This window comes from Salvelinus sp. IW2-2015, linkage group LG8 (assembly GCF_002910315.2).
Source record: "Salvelinus sp. IW2-2015 linkage group LG8, ASM291031v2, whole genome shotgun sequence".
In the NCBI taxonomy this organism is placed as follows: domain Eukaryota; kingdom Metazoa; phylum Chordata; class Actinopteri; order Salmoniformes; family Salmonidae; genus Salvelinus; species Salvelinus sp. IW2-2015.
This window is the reverse complement of record NC_036848.1, coordinates 17147778-17170316: the sequence shown is the minus strand read 5'-3', so window position 1 is coordinate 17170316 and position 22539 is coordinate 17147778. Positions and strand designations below refer to the sequence as shown.

The 22539-nt window shown below is 39.1% G+C and overlaps 1 protein-coding gene across 4 annotated transcripts; it reads right to left on the bottom strand.

Annotated features, from left to right (window-relative positions):
* Positions 1-417: 417 nt before the first annotated feature.
* Positions 418-16743, bottom strand: tlx2 (T cell leukemia homeobox 2). Of its 4 annotated transcripts, none has more exons than XM_023992656.2 (5): positions 15638-16742; positions 9296-9514; positions 8610-8847; positions 1319-1499; positions 418-813 (listed from the first exon to the last, which is right to left on the bottom strand). In XM_023992656.2, the coding sequence occupies exons 1-5, from the start codon at positions 16128-16130 to the stop codon at positions 802-804; spliced, it is 1143 nt and encodes a 380-aa protein (XP_023848424.1). In that variant the 5' UTR covers positions 16131-16742; the 3' UTR covers positions 418-801. The 4 variants fall into 4 exon arrangements, with proteins under 4 accessions (XP_023848424.1, XP_023848423.1, XP_023848421.1 ...); XM_023992655.2 differs by having other exon boundaries at positions 569-958; positions 8610-8844; positions 15638-16743; XM_023992653.2 differs by having other exon boundaries at positions 569-958.
* Positions 16744-22539: the final 5796 nt, after the last annotated feature.

The following is a 22539-nucleotide window of genomic DNA, read 5'->3' as shown; positions in this document are numbered from 1 at the left end:
CCTCCCACCTGGGCCTCGTTTCCCAGAAAATGTGTTGAGTTAGGCTAATCATTACATCGATAGCATCCAAGCAGTCTCACAAAAACCATTGTTGCACTAAATTGTATATACTGTAGTAACTCTCACTTTACTGATGAAAGCATGCTGTGTAAAACTTTATACAGCCTTTTCTGGTGTTATATGAAACATGCCCTGCTGGTTTGACTATGGAGAGGAAGTTGTCATAAAGGATGGAATATTGAAATGAAAGAGTAACACTGAAAGATGCAAATAAGTGTGTAATAATCAATAACATTAGGTTGTTAGAGTAAAGGACACTCTTAGTTTAGGAGGTGTGATTTTGTGAAATTATGCAGTTATCCTTTCTGGTGAAAGAACCACAAGACACAACAACAAAACAGGCTTTCAATTTTGATAATCTTTTCAAAAAGTCACAATATCATTTAATATAAAACACCTTTAACTGTAGTAAGTTATGAGGAATCCTCGAAGAGATATTCCACAATACCACTTGCAAACTGCAGTCAGGGAAGGGATCCACCTGGAAAGCTGGTGACTTCAACGGCAATTCCAAGTGCACACAGAAATATCGGAAACATGCATTACTACATTGTACAAAGCCAAACGCAAAGGAATCAGATCCAGTTAGAGGAATCCGATCCAGTTAAAGGAATCAGATCCAGTTTTGTTGCCATATGGCTGAGAGTCAGTGCTTCCCTGTTGGCAACAGGACAGTCTTGATGGTAGGCATCTACTGATGTGTCCATTAGATTTCAGGTAGGATTTAGCTCCGTCCTCTGTTTAGACCGACAGCTGAAGGGAGAGTGAAAATCTAGTGTAAGGTAGGAAAATTACTTGACAGAATCAGGTCTGAAAAAACTTAGTAGACTCATTGATCATTGTCCATTTCAGTGGAACTAAATGTATGTCTGTCCACGCCAAGAAGTCCACATATGATCTATAAAAGAAAATACGTGGTTTATAAAGAAATACATAGAGAAAACGTCATATACTATAGGTTTCCTCCTTGTCCTTATTGTCGGTTGTTATGCACGTTAAATAACAAAACATATTACTGTACAATTCCACAATGCAACAGTCTGCATAAAATGCATTTTAATGTGCATCCGTCTACTGTAGATATGTGGTCCCTCCCCAACAAATGGCCCACCCACATTTAGAAAAATCCTCAACATTACTATTATATTCTTATTATGAATTACACAGATGCACACACACCATTCCCCCCGACACACACACACGCACGCACACACACTGTCAGTCAGACCACAGATGCCAGGGAGGTGACGGAGGTCACCTTGTTGTCCTCTGCCCAGGGCTGTAGGTTCTGTAGGGCGTACAAGGAGGAGTTGTGCAGGCACAAGGGGTCCTGCTGCAGGGGCTGGCTCAGGGTCTTCTGAAATGCCTCCTGTTGGAGCTGCAGCATCAGACGGTTGGCCTGCTGTCTCTCTGCCTCGCGCTCCTCGGCTGTCTGTCTCCTGGTTCCACAGTGGGAAGAAGATGTTTTTGTTGTTGTTGTCAAAACAGTGCCTAAATATTCATATTCATGTCATCATAAATCCTACTTTCAAAAGCAAAATGCCAGATACTTCCTGAAATATGTGTTAAATGCCCTCAAAAAGTGATATTGATCAAAATAACTACTTTATAATAACTACTATATATAAACATGATTATTTTACTTAATTATTTCATTTTCACCCTTAGTTATTTTAGATTACCATTATTTCATTATGATGGAGAATTTTTTTTTTTTTTTACAATCATGTATGTCGTAACTACATATGAGAACACCAAGGGGACTCAGTTGTGGTCTCAACTTACTGTTAAAAGTGATAATACACAAGGTGCTATTTCAAAATGTTGTTGTGCATCAGCAGTGTTCCTCTTGTTATATGTCACTCACTGACAGTCACTGAATTAGCCCATGTCAATAAAAAAAAAATGTGATTGGTAAATTTGTCTAGTTAGTCTAAGCTAAGCGATCTAAGCTAATAATCATGGCAGAATTACCAACCGGGCACGCAGGGCACATGCCCAGAGGCCCTGACCTCCAGGGGACCCCGATGGATTTTTGTAAATTAATTAAAAATGAAAGCTGAAATGTGAACGTCTAGCAACCTAAAGTTTGTGAGTTCGCATCTCATCACGGACAACTTTAGCATTTTAACTAATTAGCAACTATACAACTATGTACTACCTTTTAGCTACTTTGCAACTACTTAACCCTTCCCCTAATCCTAAAACTAACCTTAACCCTTTCAGGTAACCCTTCCCCAAGCCCCAACCTTAATGCGTCTAGCTAACTCCTCCCCTAACCCTAACCTTAACCCTTTAACATAACTCCTAAACTTAACCCTAACCGCTAACACCCAGCCTACCTAACGTTAGCCACCTAGCTAGAATTTGTAATATACAGTGCATTCGGAAAGTAATCAGTACTCTTGACTTTTTCCACATTTTGTTACATTACAGCCTTATTCTAAAATGTATTAAATTCAATTTTTTCCCCATCAATCTACACACAATACCCTATGATGACAAAATGAAAACAGGTTTTTTGAAATTTTAGTAAATGTATTAAACATAAAAAACATAAATACCTTATTTACATAAGTATTCAGACCTTTTGCTATGAGACTCAAAATTGAGCTCATGTGCATCCTGTTTCCATTGATCATCCTTGACATGTTTCTACAACTTGATTGGAGTACACCTGTGGTAAATTCAATTGATTGGATATGATTTGCAAAGGCACACACCTGTCTATCTAATGTCCCACAGTTGACAGTGTATGTCAGAGCAAAAACCAAGCCATGAGGTTTAAGGAACTGTCCGTAGAGCTCCGAGACAGGAATATGTTGAGGCAACAGATCTGTGGAAGATACGAAAAATGTCTGCAGCATTGAAGGTCCCCAAAAATACAGTGGTCACCATTATTCCTAAGTGGAAGAAGTTTGGAATTCTTCCTAGAGCTGGCTGCCCGGCCAAACTGAGCAAAATCGGGGGAGAAGGGCCTTGGTCAGGGAGGTGACCAAGAACCCAATGGTCACTCTGACAGAGCTCCAGAGTTCCTCTGTGGAGATAGGAGAAACTTCCAGAAGGACAACCATCTCTGCCGCATTCCACCAATCAGGCCTTTATGGTGAAGTGGCCAGACGGAAGCCATTCCTCAGTAAAAGGCACGTCACAGCCCACTTGGAGTTGGCCAAAAGGCACCTAAAGACTTTCAGACCATGAGAAACAAGATTCTTGAGTCTGATGAAACCAAGATTGAACTTTTTGGTCTGAATGCCAAGCTTCATGTCTGGAGGAAACCTGGCACCATCCCTACAGTGAAGGGTGGAGGCAGCATTATGCTGTGGGGATGTTTTTCAGCAGCAGGGACTGGGAGACTAGTTAGAATCGAGGGAAAGATGAACGGAGCAAATTACAGAGAGGTCCTTGATAAAAATCTGCTCCAGAGCGTTCAGAACCTCAGACACTAAGCACACAACCAAGACACCGCAGGAGTGGCTTCGGGACAAGTCTCTCAATGTCCTGGAGTGGCCTAGCCAGAGCCTGGATTTGAACCCTATTGAACATCTCTGGAGAGACCTGAAAATAGCTGTGCAGCAACGCTCCCCATCCAAACTGACAGAATTTGATAGGATGTGCAGAGAAGATTAGGATAAACTCCCCAAATGCAGGTGTACTCAATTCTGTAATCACTGCCAAATGTGGTTCAACAAGGTACTGAGTAAAGGGTCTGAATACTTATAGAAATGTGATAATTTGAAAAAATCTCTAAAACCTGTTTTTGCTTTTTCATTATGGGGTAAATTAATACATTCCATACGAAACGTTACATATAATACTAAAGGAGTTTCTCGGATTTACATTCAGAATAATACAAAATGTTCTGAGACCAGGTTGCACCTATTGGTAAAACAAATAACAGACATTGAATATCCCTTTGAGCATGGTGAAGCTATTAATTACACTTTGGATGGTGCATCAATACACCCAGTCACTACAAAGATGCAGGCGTCCTTCCTAACTCAGTTGTCGGAGAGGAAGGTAACCGCTCAGGGATTTCACCATGAGGCCAATGGTGACTTTCAAACAGTTACAGATATTAATAGCTGTAATAGGAGAAAACTGAGGATGGATCAACAACATTGTGGTTACCCCACAATACTAACTTAATTGATAGAGTGAAAAGAAGGAAGCCTGTACAAAATAAAAAATGTTCCAAAACATGTATCCTATTTGCAACAAGGCACTAAAATAGTAAATGTGTCAAAGCAGTTAACGTTTTGTCGTGAATACAAAGTGTTACGTTTGGGGCAAATCCAATACAACACATTACTGAGTACCACTCTCCATATTTTCAAGCATATAGATGGCTGCATCATGTTATGGATATATTTGTAATCGTTAAGGACTGGGAAGTTTTTCAGGATAAAAAAAAATATGGAATGGAGCAAAGCAAAGGAAAAATCTTAGAGGAAAACCTGTTTCAGTCTGCTTTCCACCAGACACTGGGAGATTAATTTACCTATCAGCAGGACAATGACCTAAAACACTAGACCAAATCTACATTGGAGTTGCCTACCAAGAAGACAGTGAATGTTCCTGAGTAGCTGAGTTACAGTTTTGACTTAAATTTACTTGGAAATCTATGGCAAGACCTGAAACCAATTTGACAGAGCTTGAAGAATTTTGAAAATAATAATGGACAAATGTTGGAAACTTACCCAGAAAGACTCACAGCTGTAATTGCTGCCAAAGGTGCTTCTACAAAGTATTGACTCAGGGGAGTAAATACCTATGTAAATGAGATTTCTCAAAACATGTTTTCACTTTGTCATTATGGGGTATTGTGTGTAGATAAGTGGAATTATATATTTTTTAATCCATTTTGAATTCAGGCTGTAACACAACAAAATTTGGAACAAGTGAAGGGGTATGAATACTTTCTGAAGGAATGGCAAAATGTATAGAATTGCAGGAAAATAGCTTTAAATTTGCAACAACAACAACAATCTGTAAAGCGAACTCATTTGTTTACTTTTTGTTAATAAAATAATTTTTCTGTTAACAGATCCCTCTGTACATATTAAATTATACTTTTTAATCCCGGTGCTGAATTTATGTCAGTTAATATGTAGCGGCTAATTGTATTGCTAATAGGCTATAGCTGTGTTCGAATACCCATACTAACCTACTGTATACTACATACTTAATGAGTATATACTACATACTATATACTATTAGTTAATTTTAGTATACTGTAAATGAACGGTATCCTTTCGATTGTCCATACTAGCGCTACGCCTGCCTATCGGAAGTTGATGCTGTTGCTATGCCCCCTCTTGCTAGTTGGTTACTGACACCGGCCATATTCAACAGGTGTTGAGCATTCTTAAATTCATCAGTTATTCTGCACTCTGGGAGAGTGCTCTGAAATCGGCGTAAATAGCCAGAGTGAACTCATGTCCATTGAGAACACACAACGACTATACCACTTAGCTAAGAATGACGTGAATAATCAAGTCAATAAGCGTTGGGTAGTTAGTTAATATACTGGCAAATTCAATGTATTAGTAGCCAACTAACGTTAGGTAGCTAGCTAACATACCGGTACCTAATGCTGTAATGATATGACCTGCAGTTCATAAGGATAGCGTAGCCAACAAATTGTCAGCCAACATAAGGTGTAGCGTAACTTATTTGAAAAGTCATTACTTTATTACATTGCTCAACATTTCCTTAAGATTTGTCATAATTAGTTAAAGCAATGAATTTGTATCCGCTCTCGTCGGACTTCGGCTGCATATTTTCCGCCATTTTCTTCAAATCTGAAAACAATGTGATGCCAAGCCCATTTTCTGAAAAATTGCATTACGGGCCCTAAAATCACGGAAATAGTGTCCACTGCTTGTATACTTCATATTTTGTCGAATGTAGTACGACATCCGGGAACTTATGGCATACTAACTCTATCCATACTATGACCAATAAGCATACTACATTCTCAATTTACATCACAAATAGTATGGTTAGTATGAGTATTCGAACACAGCTTATGTGTTTGTAGATCGACTGAGGTGAACGAAACTTCAGCAACCAATGTGATAATGGCTGGGGTAATTTTTGCTTGTTCTCTAAATATCATTTCAGGACCTCACTAAAACTCAAACCCTGGTTACGGCCCTGGATGTATGTCATTCTTACATGGATATTATGCTACATGCTACATGACCAAAAGTATGTGGATGGACACCTGCTCGTCGAACATCTCATTACAAAATCATGGGCATTAATATGGAGTTGGTCTCCCCTTTGCTGCTATAACGGCCTCCACTCTTCTTGGGAAGGCTTTTCACTAGATGTTGGAACATTGCTGCGGGAAATTGCTTCCATTCAGCCACAAGAGCATTAGTGAGGTCGGGCACTGATGTTGGGCGATTAGGCATGGCTCGCAGTCGGTGTTCCAATTCATCCCAAAGGTGTTCGATGGGGTTGAGGTCCAGGCTCTGTGCAGGCCAGTCAAGTTCTTCCACACCAATCTCGACAAACCATTTCTGTTAGGACCACACTTTGAGGACGTTGTCATGCTGAAACAGGAAAGGGCCTTCCCCAAACTGTTGCCACAAAGTTGGGAGCACAGAATCATCTAGAATGTCATTGTATGCTGTAGTGTTAAGATTTCACTTCACTGAAATTAAGGGGCCTAGCCCGAACCATGAAAAACAGCCCCAGACCATTATTCCTCCTCCACCATACTTTACAGTTGCTCCAGAGTCCAATGGCGGCGAGCTTTACACCACTCCAGTCAAAGCTTGGCATTGCACATGGTAATCTTAGGCTGCTCAGCCATGGAAACCCATTTAATAAAGCTCCCGACGAACAGTTATTGTGCTGACGTTGCTTCCAAAGGAAGTTTGGAACTCGGTAGTGAGTGTTGCAAATGAGGAAAGATCATTTTTATACACCTCGGTCCTGTTCTGTGAGCTTGTGTGGCCTACCACTTCGCTGACCTTTCCTCTTCATGATAACAGCACTTACAATTGACCCGGGACAGCACTAGCAGAGCAGAAATTTGACAAATGGATAGGTGGAATCCTATGACGGTGCCACATTGAAAGTCATTGAGCTCTTCAGTAAGGCCATTTTACTGCCAATGTTTGTCTATGGAGATTGCATGGCTGTGTGCTAGATTTTATACACCTGTCAGCAACAGGTGTGGCTGAAATATACGATTCCACTCATTTGAAGGAGTGTCCACATAGTTTTGTGTATATGGTGTATTTCCATGTGATGGTTAGGTCTGCATGTGCAGCAGAGTCAGAAAAACACCTCTAAAATATTGTTTTATACACACCATCCTCCTTCCATTAGCCACACGTTATTGTTAACTACATTATCGTAATCTGATTTCGCTGCTGTTCATTTGATCATTTGCTTGTTACTAGCGTAGCTGTGACACAAATACATCTTTCATGCACATCCTATCAACACACTATGGGGAAATATAAAAAATCACACCAAAACTAGCTTGGAAATTAGGAAAGTGAGTTAGCCAATTCCCTGGTTATTCATGATATGCCATTTAGCCATTCTTTTTTTCATGTTTCTGTAGAAAACATGGCCCTGTGTTGACGCCTGGCACATAAATACCTATTGAAATAGGATCCCAGGCTTTACTTTTCCACCTGGTATTGAAATAAATCATTTGCCAGCTTTTCAAAGGTGAGTCACATCACAAATCCAATTATTGCTATTGGATTTCGTACGGCATTTAATGACCTACGACCCCATGTGCTGTTCACAATATGGATAACAACAATACATCCTTGACCACATCAGGTGAAGGTCAGCCAGATCAGTTGGATCTCAGTGAATGACCACTATCTGATCACAGAGTCTATGATTCAAGATGACTCAGATGTACAGGAATGACTACTACAGTACATGCATTCCCTTTAGTTCCTTGTTTGTCATCAAAGGTTAAGTAAGGCATTATAATTTCAATGTCCACTCATTCATTTCAAATGACGATAAACAACCGTTTGAGTGAGTTAGGGGGAAGCGTTTCGGCCATGGACAATGCACTCAATTATTCAGACTAGTGTGTCAATATTGCTTTGGACAGCATCTTTCCAGAGGACATTTTAAGAACAGGGCTAATTGTGCTTGGTCAAGGGAATTGGCCTCCAAAAAACAAGTAGGAGCTAAGCTAAGCAAAAAAGGTGTTTCCCTGTCACAACAAAATGCCTTGGGTGCATAGAATAGTCCTTTAAAACATCACAAAAGCTTGCTCACCTCAAGCAAAGCAATTCACATACTATACCATACTCTAATTTAAACAGCTGCCTAGTTGTTACTTTGTGACACTTCCTGCATCAATCTGATGTATCAAAATGCATAAAACATAAGGCAGCATAACAATGGAAAGCAGTTTTGGGGGAAAAACTTGAAATAAAAAATGTCCAAAAGCGACAATAAAAAAAAAACATTAACACTGAGAGTGTTGATACAGACAGTGTTAAAGAATGTCTAGAAGTGTGTTGCTGTAATGCGTTGCTGTAATGGGCCCCTACCGCCATTTTGTCCTCCTATTCTGGAACCAGGTTTTGACCTGTGCGTCTGTCATCTTCAGGGCCTTGGCCAGGGTGGCGCGCTCCGCCGATGCCAGGTACTTCTGTCGGTGAAAGCGTTTCTCAAGTTCGCAGATCTGCACACGGCTGAATGAGGTGCGGGGCTTTTTTCTTTTGGGTGGCGTCCGGTTCTGATAGGGGTGGCCGATGCGCCGGGTCACCGAGAAGGGAGAAAGGGCTGCTGAGAGAGAGCGAGAGAGAGAGAGAGAGAGAAAGAGAGACTAAGTTTGTTTTTCCAGAGATGAACCTTGGTCAAGTGAGAACCTTCTCTGACATATACCATTCTTTGCCATATATTTAGCTTGCATGATCACTCATCTTATAATTGTGATTATGTTGTCCATCCCTAACGCAATTCAATATTTCATCATCTATGTTTTTATTTATTTTAACATGAGTTAGCCACCATTTAATGATTCATTACTGGCTATTGAACCTTGTAATATGATTACAAGGTGAAAACAGTCCTTTCTCATAACAAATGCATACAGTTTTTCAGTACATAGTGTGTTGTCCTATGGACCTAGCTATGCATTTTGGTATTTTAACACCCCTGATGGAAACCAGGAGAAGACAAACTAGGGCAAGATAAAGGACACATGTAAAAGAAGAGCAGGGAAGTGACTCACCTGGACAAGTACCCTTTCGAAAGGGATAGTCTGCAAATGGGCCAGTGTCTCGCAGGTGAGCGAGTTCGGGGTAATAGTGTTTGGCTAATGTCTCCATAGAGCTCCAGGTAGGGACCCTGCCGATGTCCCCCTTGGGGAGAGGGCAGAGGCCTGGCAGGGCCGGGGGGGCTCCTGGCCTCCCACTGGGGTCTCCTGCTTGTCTGTCCTCTGCCTGCTCCGCTAAAGAAAGGGAGACACAGTCAGGGACCCACAAGGAGCTGTGGGGGTCAGGTGGGGGTACTCTGGAAGTACCTCTTATTGCTATTTTGTCAAGATGGGGATTTGTTACATTTGTCTTTTTTTGTCATTTAGCACAATAACTATATATAATATATGACATTTAGCAGATGCTTTATCCAAAGCAACTTACAGTCATGTGAGAACAGATTTCACTTTTGGGTGGCCCTGGGAATTGAACCCACAACCCTGGCATTGCTAATCCCATGCTTTACCAACTGAACCATTCAGGACCATTAAACTGATTGGTTAGGCCAAAAGTATCACATTTGGTTTGATGCCGAATCATTACAGTTAGCTTTTTAAGCTATCCAGCCAAACATAGTAACTTAGGCGATATGTACACGCTACATTTGTAAAAAGAAATGACCAATTAAAACATGATACAAAGGAAAAGTACCAATCTCAAGCACTTTGACAAGGTAGATTATTTGTGCATGTTGTCGTCAGGCAGCAGCGCAACTTTGGTTTTAGAAGTGGAGTTTTGTATCACATTTCAATGATAAAACTGGCATTGGGACAAAAATGCTATTTCAGAATCTGTGTGTGTGTGGGGGGGGGGGGGTTGAAGACAACGATGACATGTCCCCCCTGTCCCCAGTGAAAGTTGCGCCCCTGTTGTCGGGCATGAGTAAACAGAACATTCATAAACGCAATATAATATGTTTGGATATAAATCCCTTCTAAAGCATTATTGTCATACATACATAACCTGTAAAACAGATGTTTCTGTCGAAGGGATCGGAAGCAGACTTCCCTGTTCCTCACAAGCTGTTGTCTTACAGTATGTTTATGTGCCTAGTTCTGTCAGAGAGCTCACCAGGAGCCAAAATGCATATGAAAACATCTCCATATGTGTCCTGGGGGACCAATGTTACTGTGTTGAGAATTTAGTAACCTGAATTCAGTGTGAGCAATCAAAATGTATTTTCCACAGAGGCACTCTGGAGATGAGATAAAACACAAATGAAACACAAGCCACATAACGCACTCAACAATCATTTTGAATCACTCCCAACCTCTCAGATTGGTTATAAACCTAAATAGCAGAATACATAAATAAATACACATGATTTTTTTTAAATACTTTAAAAAATTTAATTAGGTACATTTGCAATACAATTGCAGTGACTCAAAGTGTTGAGTGTTGAAAAAGTGTTTAAAAACATATTTTTAATCTAGAGAGGGTCCAACCCTTCATTGCCTAAGGATAGAAATGAATAGGTCACACATTTGGAGCAAGCATGTCTGCTCCCGGCTCAACATGCAGGTCTGGGTACAGATAACACCACATTAGACTTCTATTTCAGGCCATCTGTGGACCAGCTAATGGACCAGGCACATACAGTACAAGCACGTTCATATGCAACCCAAGAGTAACAAGCAAACAGACTGCCATCCAGTCGAACATGCTAAAGGTTCCCTTCAACCTAACTTTAATTCTGACATAAGGTATTCCAAATAAACAGTTGAAACGTGACACTATTCATATTGATGATGATTGACTAATTAATGTGGAAATAGAACAAAAGACAAAAGGTCTAGAAGTTGTAAAATAGGTTTTAATTGTACTTTGTCTGTGATGTTGCTAGTTTTGACCAGCTTCCAAAATAAAGAGCCAAGTGTGTCGTAGTAATCCACTAAATTCAGCAGTGTGCCAAGAGCCCAGAACACACCTGTCTGTTATCAAAACCTGCAGACATGGAATGAGGCAGTTAGTTCAACTTAGCCCTCAGCCTCTTTACAGTGACAGGCTTTATAATTTGATGTGATTGCATTTAATTACAGCCCATATTGCAAGAAGTTGTCAGAGTGTTTACACACAGACACTTACCACAATAATTGTATTCATTGAAGTAAATACTGTTTCCCATAACTGAGAAAGACCAAGTATGGCCACAGAGGCTATAGGACATTTCACTTGACTACCACATCACCATTCAATTCCCAAGATCAACGTATTTCATAAAGGAGAGAAAATTGAATGTGGTCAAAAGTGTTAAGTGTTATACATTTTTATTTCATTCAATGATCTTATTTAATTTTTATTTGAAAGGTGGGTATCTTGTTTTCAAGAAAACATTGCAAGAATTGTTTTTTGAGAATGTATTTTTTTTTCAACGGATGACAAAGGAAATGGTGGAGAATACTAAATCTGATGCCTGGGTAATATGATTTAGCATAAGGATATCAAAAAATCAAATGCTACCGTGGAGATATAATAAAGCCAGATATACTTAATAACACCTTTCTGTGACAGCGCCTCTCTTCCCCACTGCGGATATTACATGCGTAGCAATCTAATAAATATGTGCGTAAAGGATTCTTACCGGGGTATTGAAATATAACATGAACATATATCGCTATTTATTACACTGTGAGGCAAAACAGAGCCACTTGCCCCTGCCACACTGGCTGAGAATAGAAGCAACTTCCAGAGAAAACAGTACGGCTTTCCCCATTAATATCCAATTACTGTAGCCATCATTACATTTATATATTTGTGAGGAAGGTCATTGTTTTTAACTAAGATAGAACACTACTACAGGAATACAATTGGATTTACGCTATGCATTAACATAAGGCATGCTCTAATTTCACTGGCCATGGTGGGACATTGCACAGGTACAACAAGCAGGTGGAATGTAATCGCAGTACACATTACATAGTATTTACAACTGTTATATCTGTTCGTGGTTTGTGTAATTATATGTCATCAAGTTATTTTAAGGTATTTATAGTTCTCTAAAGAGTGATAACCACTTATCAACTCTCCTAATACTGAAATCTCATCAAAAGACATTGATTATAGAGGTATAGATTGGTATTATTTGTTACCTCACTTTCAAGACTATAGTGTATTACAGTATGGATATATTATTTTGTGCTAATACATGCAGATATTGTAAAAGTTTAAATGGCTTTGGTGGTAAGCATATGTTGCTATGAAACTAACAACAGACCAAGGGCCTACAATTTCCCCAGAACCTATAGAGCCACAAGATCAACTATGTTTGTTGACTTGATGGGACACATCTGTTTATGCACCTCTCTTCTTTTTCAAACTTGCAAACTGCCAAGTCAATTAACATAAAAACATGTGTTATTCCCCTTCAGTACCACCCAATCTGTCCGGTCTGTTGTGAATATCGCATCTCCAATTCTAGGCCTGTTCGCTGTTTCACTTGCTTTGACGCTTGCGGTGAAGTGCAGCGCTGCAATTCAATATGAAAGGGATCATTTATTTAAAAAAGGAGAGGTCTATTTCAAGTATCCAGAGAAACGCTTTACGATTTGAGATATTAATTTAAGATAGGTCAACCAAAAAGACTGGCGCTGAATGCTGAAGTAAGTCCATCCAGCAACTAAAACTAATGTCCTATCTTTTGTAGCCTAGTAGGCTTATCAGGGTTCCCGAAATGAATTTATTTGGGATTATTTTTAAAGGTGGAAATACAATCTGGCCCCTATGATACTAAACTCAAATGAAATCGATGGCAAAAACATCAGAATATTAGCCTACGATGTGTGATATAAAAAATAAATGTCTCAAACAATGTTGACAAATGGCTATACCGTAAATACTTCAAGCACTTTCAAGATAGGCCTTTTTCTCAAAGGTTGATCACAAATGATAACAAAAAGTGCTCACTTAAAATAAAGTTTTGTTGGTGGGTAATAATGAGGCTACATAACCAACACCAAAGATAAACCAAATTAAACGAGAGGCCCTTTGTGACTATGAATACAATAGGTACGCATATTTACACAATATATTTTATAGTTCACATATCTGTTCTGGTTTAAATAATTAATGAGGAAAGCACAGCGCTATAGCATTGTTAATATTTAATGAGGGCTAATACATGATGATCATAATTTGCGTCTTCATTGTGGTGACGTCATGGCAGAAAAACGCATATCTCGGCGGAGTGGGAGCTGAGGTTATGGTCATTGTAAAATGTACAGGCCAAAAGCTGGCCATCGAGTTATGATTTAATTTACCACGTTCTTCTCTTTCCTTAATCGTTCAAATAAATGTTCGTCGAATTAGAAAATATTAAACATGAGGCCTATAGGCCTATCATGGCCCATGCAACCCTTCGTGTTGTGCCTTTTTCTATGCTAATCGAAAACACCAGACACCTAGAGCCTACGTGAAAAATGATTTTGAACCAATGCCACTTTCCAATTTCCCAAAATACGAGAAAAGCGTTGGTCAAATGATTCAGGACCTGCAGGCATTGATATACAGTACGGCCTAAGTCATATTCACAATCCCAGACACAATACTTTAATGTATTCATTCTTCTTCTACAGATTAAACGCCTGAATTGTACAAGCCTATTATACGCAATAATAGGGTCTTATGATAGCTTAAACTAAAAGCGCGTGAAGATAAGAGAAATCTGAACATGAGTGAGATAAATTATGCCATTACATTTGTGCTTAGGCCTACAGCAAAAATAATTTGTTTCTGTGAATGATAGTAGATAGATAATGCATTACACTTGCCAATGTCACATATATAGGCCAATACATTTGGCGAAACCTGAAGCGTTCGTAATGTTATCTCATTTACCTTGACACCCCGATGGTGAAGATAAACGTAAATTCAAAGGTTTATGGATTAAATAAACAAGTACGCTACATGTTTAAATGCCATGCTTCAAAGTTTGTATAGAATTTGTCACAATTATGTTCCCTTTTTATTTTATTTCAATGGTTCAATTAGGTTGGACGTAACTGGATAGTTGTTCAACAGTGTGTTGAAGACGGTTCTATTCAAATAAGACAGCATTTATTCAAGACCTACACGAATAGATTATTTGTATTTACTGTCGTGACGTTCAACGTGGAAAGGGAAATGTCAAAAACGCCTAACAAGGGTGTCCTTTGATAGTGACAGTGTTGCTATCTTCTCTAATCGTCGTCTGTATACACAACTATAGGCCTAAATGGGCCCGTAGAGCCCATTCACCATTATTTACGTAACACACCTGCAGGAGTGCATCATCAATGCCTACCTTGCCGTAAACTGACTCGCTAGTTTAGGGCCCATTTTGTATTGAAAGGAGCTAGAGTAGGCCTATATGCCAAAACTGCAAAGCTTAGCTACTATATGCCTCTAAAAGTAAATGTATCATAGGCCTGATAATGATAATAATAAACTAGAATAAGCAAATTGTCATATTGTTATTAGGCTGCTACAATAAGCAATACTACTACTACTACTAATAATAATAATAATAATAATAGCCTAATAACAGCAATACTCTATTCTATTATTATTAGGATATTATTATTATGATTGTTAGAATTATTGGCGTTAACCTATTAATTGTATTATAGGTATATTGATATTGATGTTGTTGTTGTTGTTATTAAAATTCTTCGGATGGTGTTGAGCGGTGAATTTTATATTCAGAAATATATCTGTTCTATTGCATTTTGAAAGAGAGAAATCTCTTCAAATCGTGTCGTACATTTTGTAGGCTATGGAGAGCTATCATTTTGATTAGGGTGCCAGTGATTTATCACATTTATTCCCTCCTATTAAACGAAAAGCCAATCTTAATGGTTGACATTATACCATATAATTATACAAATCTACACAACATATATTCTTAACAATACCTGCAAGTATTTATTTGCCTTTTAAATGAACTAATATGATACATATAGACAGGCCTTGATGTTAAATCGAATTCCTCATGCCATATGCCCAGTCGCACATCATGCCATATGCCCAGTCGCACATATGATTTGATAAATGAGTCTGTCACATAATTGCCTACCATGGCTTCTTAATTGACAGCGTCAAGATGCTAAAATGTTTTGCTTAGGCATACGCCCTGCTTGCAAGGATGTGGGTTAAACTGAAAAACAACAAATAAATGTGAACTTTTAAACGAATTATATTGAAGTTTGAACCTCTTTTCAACTGGAAAGGATATATCAGATATGATAGGCCTATGGGGAAATCCACGAAGCAATGTTCCCATTTAGTGACATGTTTTTTTGTCTACAGAAACATACATTTTCAGAAGTTTAGATGAATCTTACCAGTGAGTCTGTCCTTTGCGAACCTTCGACTGCTCTCCATCCACGGGAAGGTAAAGTTTGCCGCATTTCCCATACTTGGCATTGAAGTCACTGAGGTGATGCCACCCGCGAGGCCAGGTGGATGGGTAGGCGGGGGCTGATGTGGATTCGGTGGCATGGGTCTGTGAGCTGGCACCCTGATAACACCACCGGCGTTCCCACCATTAACGTTAACGTTCATGTTCATGCTGACATTCATGTTCATATTCACGTTATAGGAACCTGCGAGTCCAGCCGCCATAGAGCAGGCCGGGTTATAGACGCTGTTATAGCCATTGGTGTAAACGTTTGGGGCAAGCGTGTAATCCGTGTCGCTGGTTCGGTTGGGCAGCATGCAGCTGCTGGACTGGTCCGTGCTGTTCAGAATCTGGTCTATTCCAAAGCTGATGGGCTCGTGCTGCTGGTGTGTCTGGTTGACCTCTTCAATTCCAGTGTGCTCCATTGTTGTATTCATATTAGCGTCTCAGAACGTCTCATATGTTGATGAAAAGTATGCTATTTGTTTTCCTTATTGTCGCAGTATCGGATGCAGAAATGATGCCCCCGTCTGTGTTCAGATCATTTAGTCTAAATATACTTCCTTGAGCAGTGCGCGACCAACACCGTCCGAAGCGTTTCCATTATCTGTCCAGAAGACATAGAACTGGAGTAGACTAAAATGCACTGTTAATAATCCATCGGGATAGATTCTGGGGGAGTCTTAAAATGCATATCCATCACCTTGTAGCATGATATTTAACACATTTACTTGCACATTAATCGATAGAGATGAGTAGCCTATTGGTAATGTAAAAATAGTTAGCCAGACTACTTACAGCCAAATCTTCAATTTGAGGAGTTCCCAAGTTCCTGTGAAGCGGATACCGGCTCTCTTCTCTGGCATTGTTGTTGCAACATCTACAAAGGCAGAGGCCATTGCCGACTCACCCTCATCGTATCAAAATATGTAACAAAATGAAGTGTTGACTGTGCTAAACATGAATATTAATTGGGAAAGATAGCTCCGTTCCAGTGAATCTGAAGTGATTTTAGCAGCTGTCGAGACACCCCTCCTGCCTACCTCTTGCCATTCGGTCATCCATTGGCCCACGCATTTCAATGTTTTGCAGCCCGCTCCCTTCTCTTAAAGAACCCGCAGCCCCAGTTTTATTGTGCTGTATATTATGACATGCGGTGTATATCAGAATAGAACTGAGTTTAAGCACATAGGCTATCACCAACCTTAATCCCACTATAAAACGATATGACATGAACAACTAGCTAATAGATATGGACTATCATGCATGAAACTATGTTTAATTGCTATGTAACTATGGGTTTTATTTGATATTATGCATCCCTGTTTATTGCCCTTTCATTGTAAGGCCTGATAGCAGCCAAATAGCCTGACTAGACAATCGAGCCACGAGAATTTCAACTAATTTATAATTAAGCCTATGTGGTTCTTTTTACGCACCAATAACATTCGATATGCAAGAAGATAACGGTTAACGAGGAGTAGGAATATAGGACAGGCTATATAGCCTAATCATGATTATGACAAGATGGTCTTCAATAAGTAACATCACGCAAGAAGACAAAAAATATGTTGCAAAGCAAACTGTGAACGTTGCACTTGTCCAACAACACTTGTGCATTAACAACTCAGAAAGACATACACACACTCTCCGATGGGACTACACAAAATAAGGTTTCATCAAATAAATTAAAGCGGCAATCTGCAGTTGCTACATCCATTTTTTGACTTATAAATGAATGACTTATAAATGAATGACATTGGTTCTTCAAAAATATCACTTAAATTGCCTCATGAGCTTAGTTCAACTGTCGAGGGGTGCTACCCCATCAGAACCCAAAATATAAGCTTGTTTTATAAACAAAGCAAATGTTAACAAACACTATATAACCTCAGCATATGTTTAAAACTATTATTTTTGGATTAGTACAGATTATTAGACCAGCCTATGACTATGCCAATAAAGTCCATAAGAGAACCCTGGCTTGCCCTTGACAATGCAAAACACAGTGTTGATTGGCACAAATTATTTAACCTTTCTCTGCCTGAAGCAAGAGTGCGGATTTCCCGGTCTAAATTTAATCAAAATGAAAAATGACTCATAATAAAACTGCAACACGGGGAAAACGGATTTAATATATCTTCGTTTTATTACGCACTTATTCAGGCCAGGCTTATTTCAGCTTCCGTGTGAATAAAGATATCTCTCAACTGCTCAAACTGGCTATAGGGAAGCATAAAAATCAATTGTATGAATTTAAAGCTATATCAATAATGGACGTTGATACGTGAGGCGACGAGAATGGGGGTACTGTAAACCTAAGATGTGTTTGTTTTTAAACATGATCGAATAAAATAAAGAGGGAACGAATATGTTGGGAGAGCCATCCTGGGAAGCGCGTAAAATGTAACTCAATTGCTGTTAAACTGCCTAGCCTACCTATTGATGTCACGTTGGGGATGACAGGCTATGCCACTGGACATTTGGACGATGAATGCGTCATTATGGCAAAATGAATGTGTAAACGACCATGATGTATCACACATCATCTCCAATTGGTGACATAATGGTTATCGGAGAGGCTATCTTTTTGGTTCTTCACAGTGAAGCCTCGAGAACAAAAGGAGGATGTCTCACTGTATCTGCGCGCGCCCTAAGGTCAAACGCAAAGTGTGGGCGCAGTTGAGAGTTATTTAAGATACTCATGCAGCACATTGTGAATTAGCCGAATGAGAGTAATGTATAGGCCTGTACCATATAGGCCTATAGCTTGGCAGCGAGTTTAATTGACCAAAACATAGGCATATTTTATGGGTATGGGATACATCATTGCCTATAGGCTTGCGAGTTACTTTCACCAACACATATAGACTTATGCTAAACTCAAAACCAATTCGAAGAAGAGGCGAAATGGTAGCTTTAATTCGTTTATGTCCTTCTGATTATTTTGAACAGTAAGAATCTCTCATTATGTAACCTGACAACTTGAACCTACCTAACTTTCATTTCACAACCTGTTTTTAACGCCTCATACTGAAATGAAATGAATCAGCCAGGTACAACAGTTAAAAACTATTTCGATGGACTATATTTTTTTAACACAATTGAATATGATAAGCCATCAAGAACATCAAATCCAATAAAACTCCAAGCCAACATATATAGGCCTAAGCAATAGGCCTAAACCCTAAGTTAATTATGAACAGGGCACATTAATACATGTGAAACTATGGAGTGGATTTGACATGAAACATTTGCCATCAGAAAATCACAATTTTTTCTGTCCAACTTTGACAACGATTGCATCCATATTAAGATTTAAACCAATTTAATCNATGTAGTGTAACAGAACACTGTAGTCTGATTGACTTATCTCAATTATAGATTAATCTGTTACATTCTACCCTCCTGGACGCGTTTATTATCGAGGAGGGACTCATTGAGAAGAGTATGTGAAAAGCATTCATAACTGCATAATTTCTTTGCCCTGTTATTGACTTCAATTAAATGATCTTTCAAAAGAGCCAAACGGTGTTCATTGACGGTCCAGTTTCTTATCTATAGGCCAGCGAGTTATAGTCGCTAATGAAGGCTGCGTTTACACAGGCAGCCTRWTTCTGATCTTTTCACGCGCGTTTGTCTTTTGACCAATCAGATCAGCTCTTTTGCCCATAATTGGCGAAAATATCAGAATAGGGCAGCGTTTTATAAACTCGGTTCTCGGGACCTTAACGGGTGCACGTTTTGGTTTTTGTCCTAGCACTACACAGCTGATTAAAATAATCAAAGCTTGATGATAAGGTGATTATTTGAATCAGCTCTGTAGTCCGAGGGAAAAAAAAGAAAACGTGCACACCTTGGGGTCTCGGGGACCGAGTTTGGGAAACGCTGGAATAAGGCTACTTGTGTAAACACAGCCCTGTTAAATACAAAACTAATTCGAATGAGGCAACATAATATAGCCTTTAATTATGTCTAGTTTATTATATGTTCTAATTATTTTGAACCTAAGAAGCTCTCTCGTTATTGAACCTGACAACTTGAGCCTACCTAACTGGTGTTTCATTTCATTACGTTCATTACCAGCTCATACTGAAATGAAACTAATCAGGCAGGCAAAACATAGTTAAATCTGTATTTTCTAACACAATCGAATAATCCACAAATAAGACCAAACAATGACAGTTTCGAAAAAAATCGAATAAAACTCAAAGCCAACATTTTTGTTCAAGATATATAAACAATAGGCCTAAACCGTACGTGAATTAAGGTACATTAATAACACGTGAAACTGTGGATGAAGCATTTGCCGTCAGAAAAAATGTACTGATATTTCTGTTAAACTTGGACAAGGATTGCATCCATATTAAGATTTAAACCAATTTAATCAACCTCTCCGTCAAATGTGTGTGTCGCCCCCCGCCCTCCTCCTTCGCAAGCTGCTCTCTGCGTGCAATCCCCTTCTCAAATGGCAATATGAAGGCGCTTAGCTGGTTGCCCAGAGGCGATGTCTATGGCGGCTTCCATGCAGCCGGTGATGAATCGTTATCTCCAGGCAGTGTTGCTCGTCTGGGTAATAAAGTATCAGCAAAGCACAGACAGAAGGAATTTGTCACAGTTGGTTCCCCGATATATTATAGTGACCCCCCAACCTCTGGCGTGTGCAACGTTTCTGAAAAAGGCTTCAAGAGATTTGCAAACAACTGCGATAGTTTTGCACAAAAAGGAGCCATATAGAAAGTCAGTCCTCTAAGAAAATGTCAAATTATGATGTAAATGCTGCAGTGAAAGGGCAATAAAACAATATTGTGAAACAAATCGTCAAATTGGAACAAAAACAGGCTGTTTGTGATCATTGTAGGGCACAGGCACCTGTTGGCTCGTTTTAAGCTATAGGCCTAAATTCTGTGCTGTGCAGTTACTGAGGCCGTATATGCAGTTGATATTCTATGATATTGGTTATCCACCTTAACTGATTGAATTCGTGACTATCATCAAAAGGCAGACAGCACTGTATTCATAATTAGTACAAAGGTTTCTCTCAAGGTTCTGTGAAAATAATAATAGGTAAATAGCAGCCTGCACAGACTGCTTAATAACAACAATAATAATAATAATAATGATGCAGCCTAATAGCCTATCACTCAGTAATCATTATTACGACGTTGTGGTAGGCTAATTGTTATTATCATTTTGCTGTTATGTCTATTCGTGTTTTTATAGGCCTAAAGGAGCCTTTATTTTCGATAATCACAAGAAAGAGAATATGTTTTCTGCGATGCATTGACTCCCGTCACTCAGGCAGGCTCGCGCTCTTTGGTGAGTCTTTTCCAAAGCTCTCCACTCGAGGATGTTGGGCATTAAGCTGATGGGCCTGTCATCCCGACCCATTTGCAGTCGCTAGCCTCTCTGCCTGTTTTGCTTTCTGCTGTAATTAGGTTGAATTCAGACCAGATAGAATTACATTATTCTGCATTTCGAGCTACAGTCCTTGACTCTCCAGCTCCCCGGGGATAACCTGGCGCCTCCTGCCCAGATCAGACGACTGTAACTGGACTGAGTCGACGGACCACTCGGGGGAAAAAAGAAAAACGCTGAGATGCAGGCTATTCGGGAGTATTGAGAGACGTCATCTTGTATGGAGGATGAACCGTACAGAAGCAGCATCGCTCAAGAATAGCATCTTGAATAACGTAAATTGACAAGGCACTGGAAAAGGTGACTGTTGCTTTACTCATTTGTAGAAGATATATTATGCCCTTCTGTTATTGTCGCCATAGCAATATTGGGATGTAAGATTGTTTTGTGCAAATGATATTCACTCATCAAATTGCATGAAGACTGCTGTAGGGTCTCTATAGTGATTATATTGGCTTTAGTATGTCTTGCTTTAATTAAAAAATAATTAGATGATTATGGAGGCAATTTATTATTGTTATTATTAGACGTGTTATTATTAGTGTTAATAAGCTATTATTAATATTATATTATTAATATCATCATTATTGCTACTGATGTTTTCTAATACAGCTATACAGCAATACTGTTTTGCACTGTTCTGCCTCATCAGAACATTTACTCATTATAAAGTAAACAATGTCCCACGTTTGCTTTTTCCATGGATTGTGTTTCTGAAAAGTGTTTACGTTGGGTTGTTGATCGTCTTTGTCAAATCAAATAAATGTCTTATGAATGTAATTGCAGAGGCTGGTAGCCTGCTCAATCAATCACACCGGTTTATATAACGGACTTTTTCTCGCTGACAACTTGAAATTGAAATGGAAGTGTTTTGTTCTGAAAACTGGAACCATTATCCAATTGACAAAATACATGAAATGGCCAATTTCAGCATTTCAGCATTGTGTCTAAAATATTGTCCTCCAATATGGATTAGATATCAGTTTCACTCCTAACTCCAACTTCTTCGTTTCAAAGTGAATTCTCGAGAATCGGCTACTTCTAGTTCTCATGACAATTAGATGGAATGTAATTGACCCGTGATATGATCAATCATTTTTGATTTAATCATTCTCCTCTGGTGTTCGTCAAATATATTATTGTCAAAGAAGTCGGAGCTGGGTAATTTACAAACAAGTGTGCAGATACATGGTAAATATTCTCCACCCCAAATCCTTACTGTCTGACTGGTGGTAAGAAATTCAACTCATTTCGACGTGATCAAATTATTAAGGTTATGACTTCAACTTAAATAAAATTACCCCAAAGAAGAATTCCATGATTTCAATGTAAAATCTTACTGAACAAGATGTTCGCAACACATTTCTGCTCATATAAACATAAACCAATAAGAAGACAGAAAAGGATTAGAAATGAATAATCAGCTTC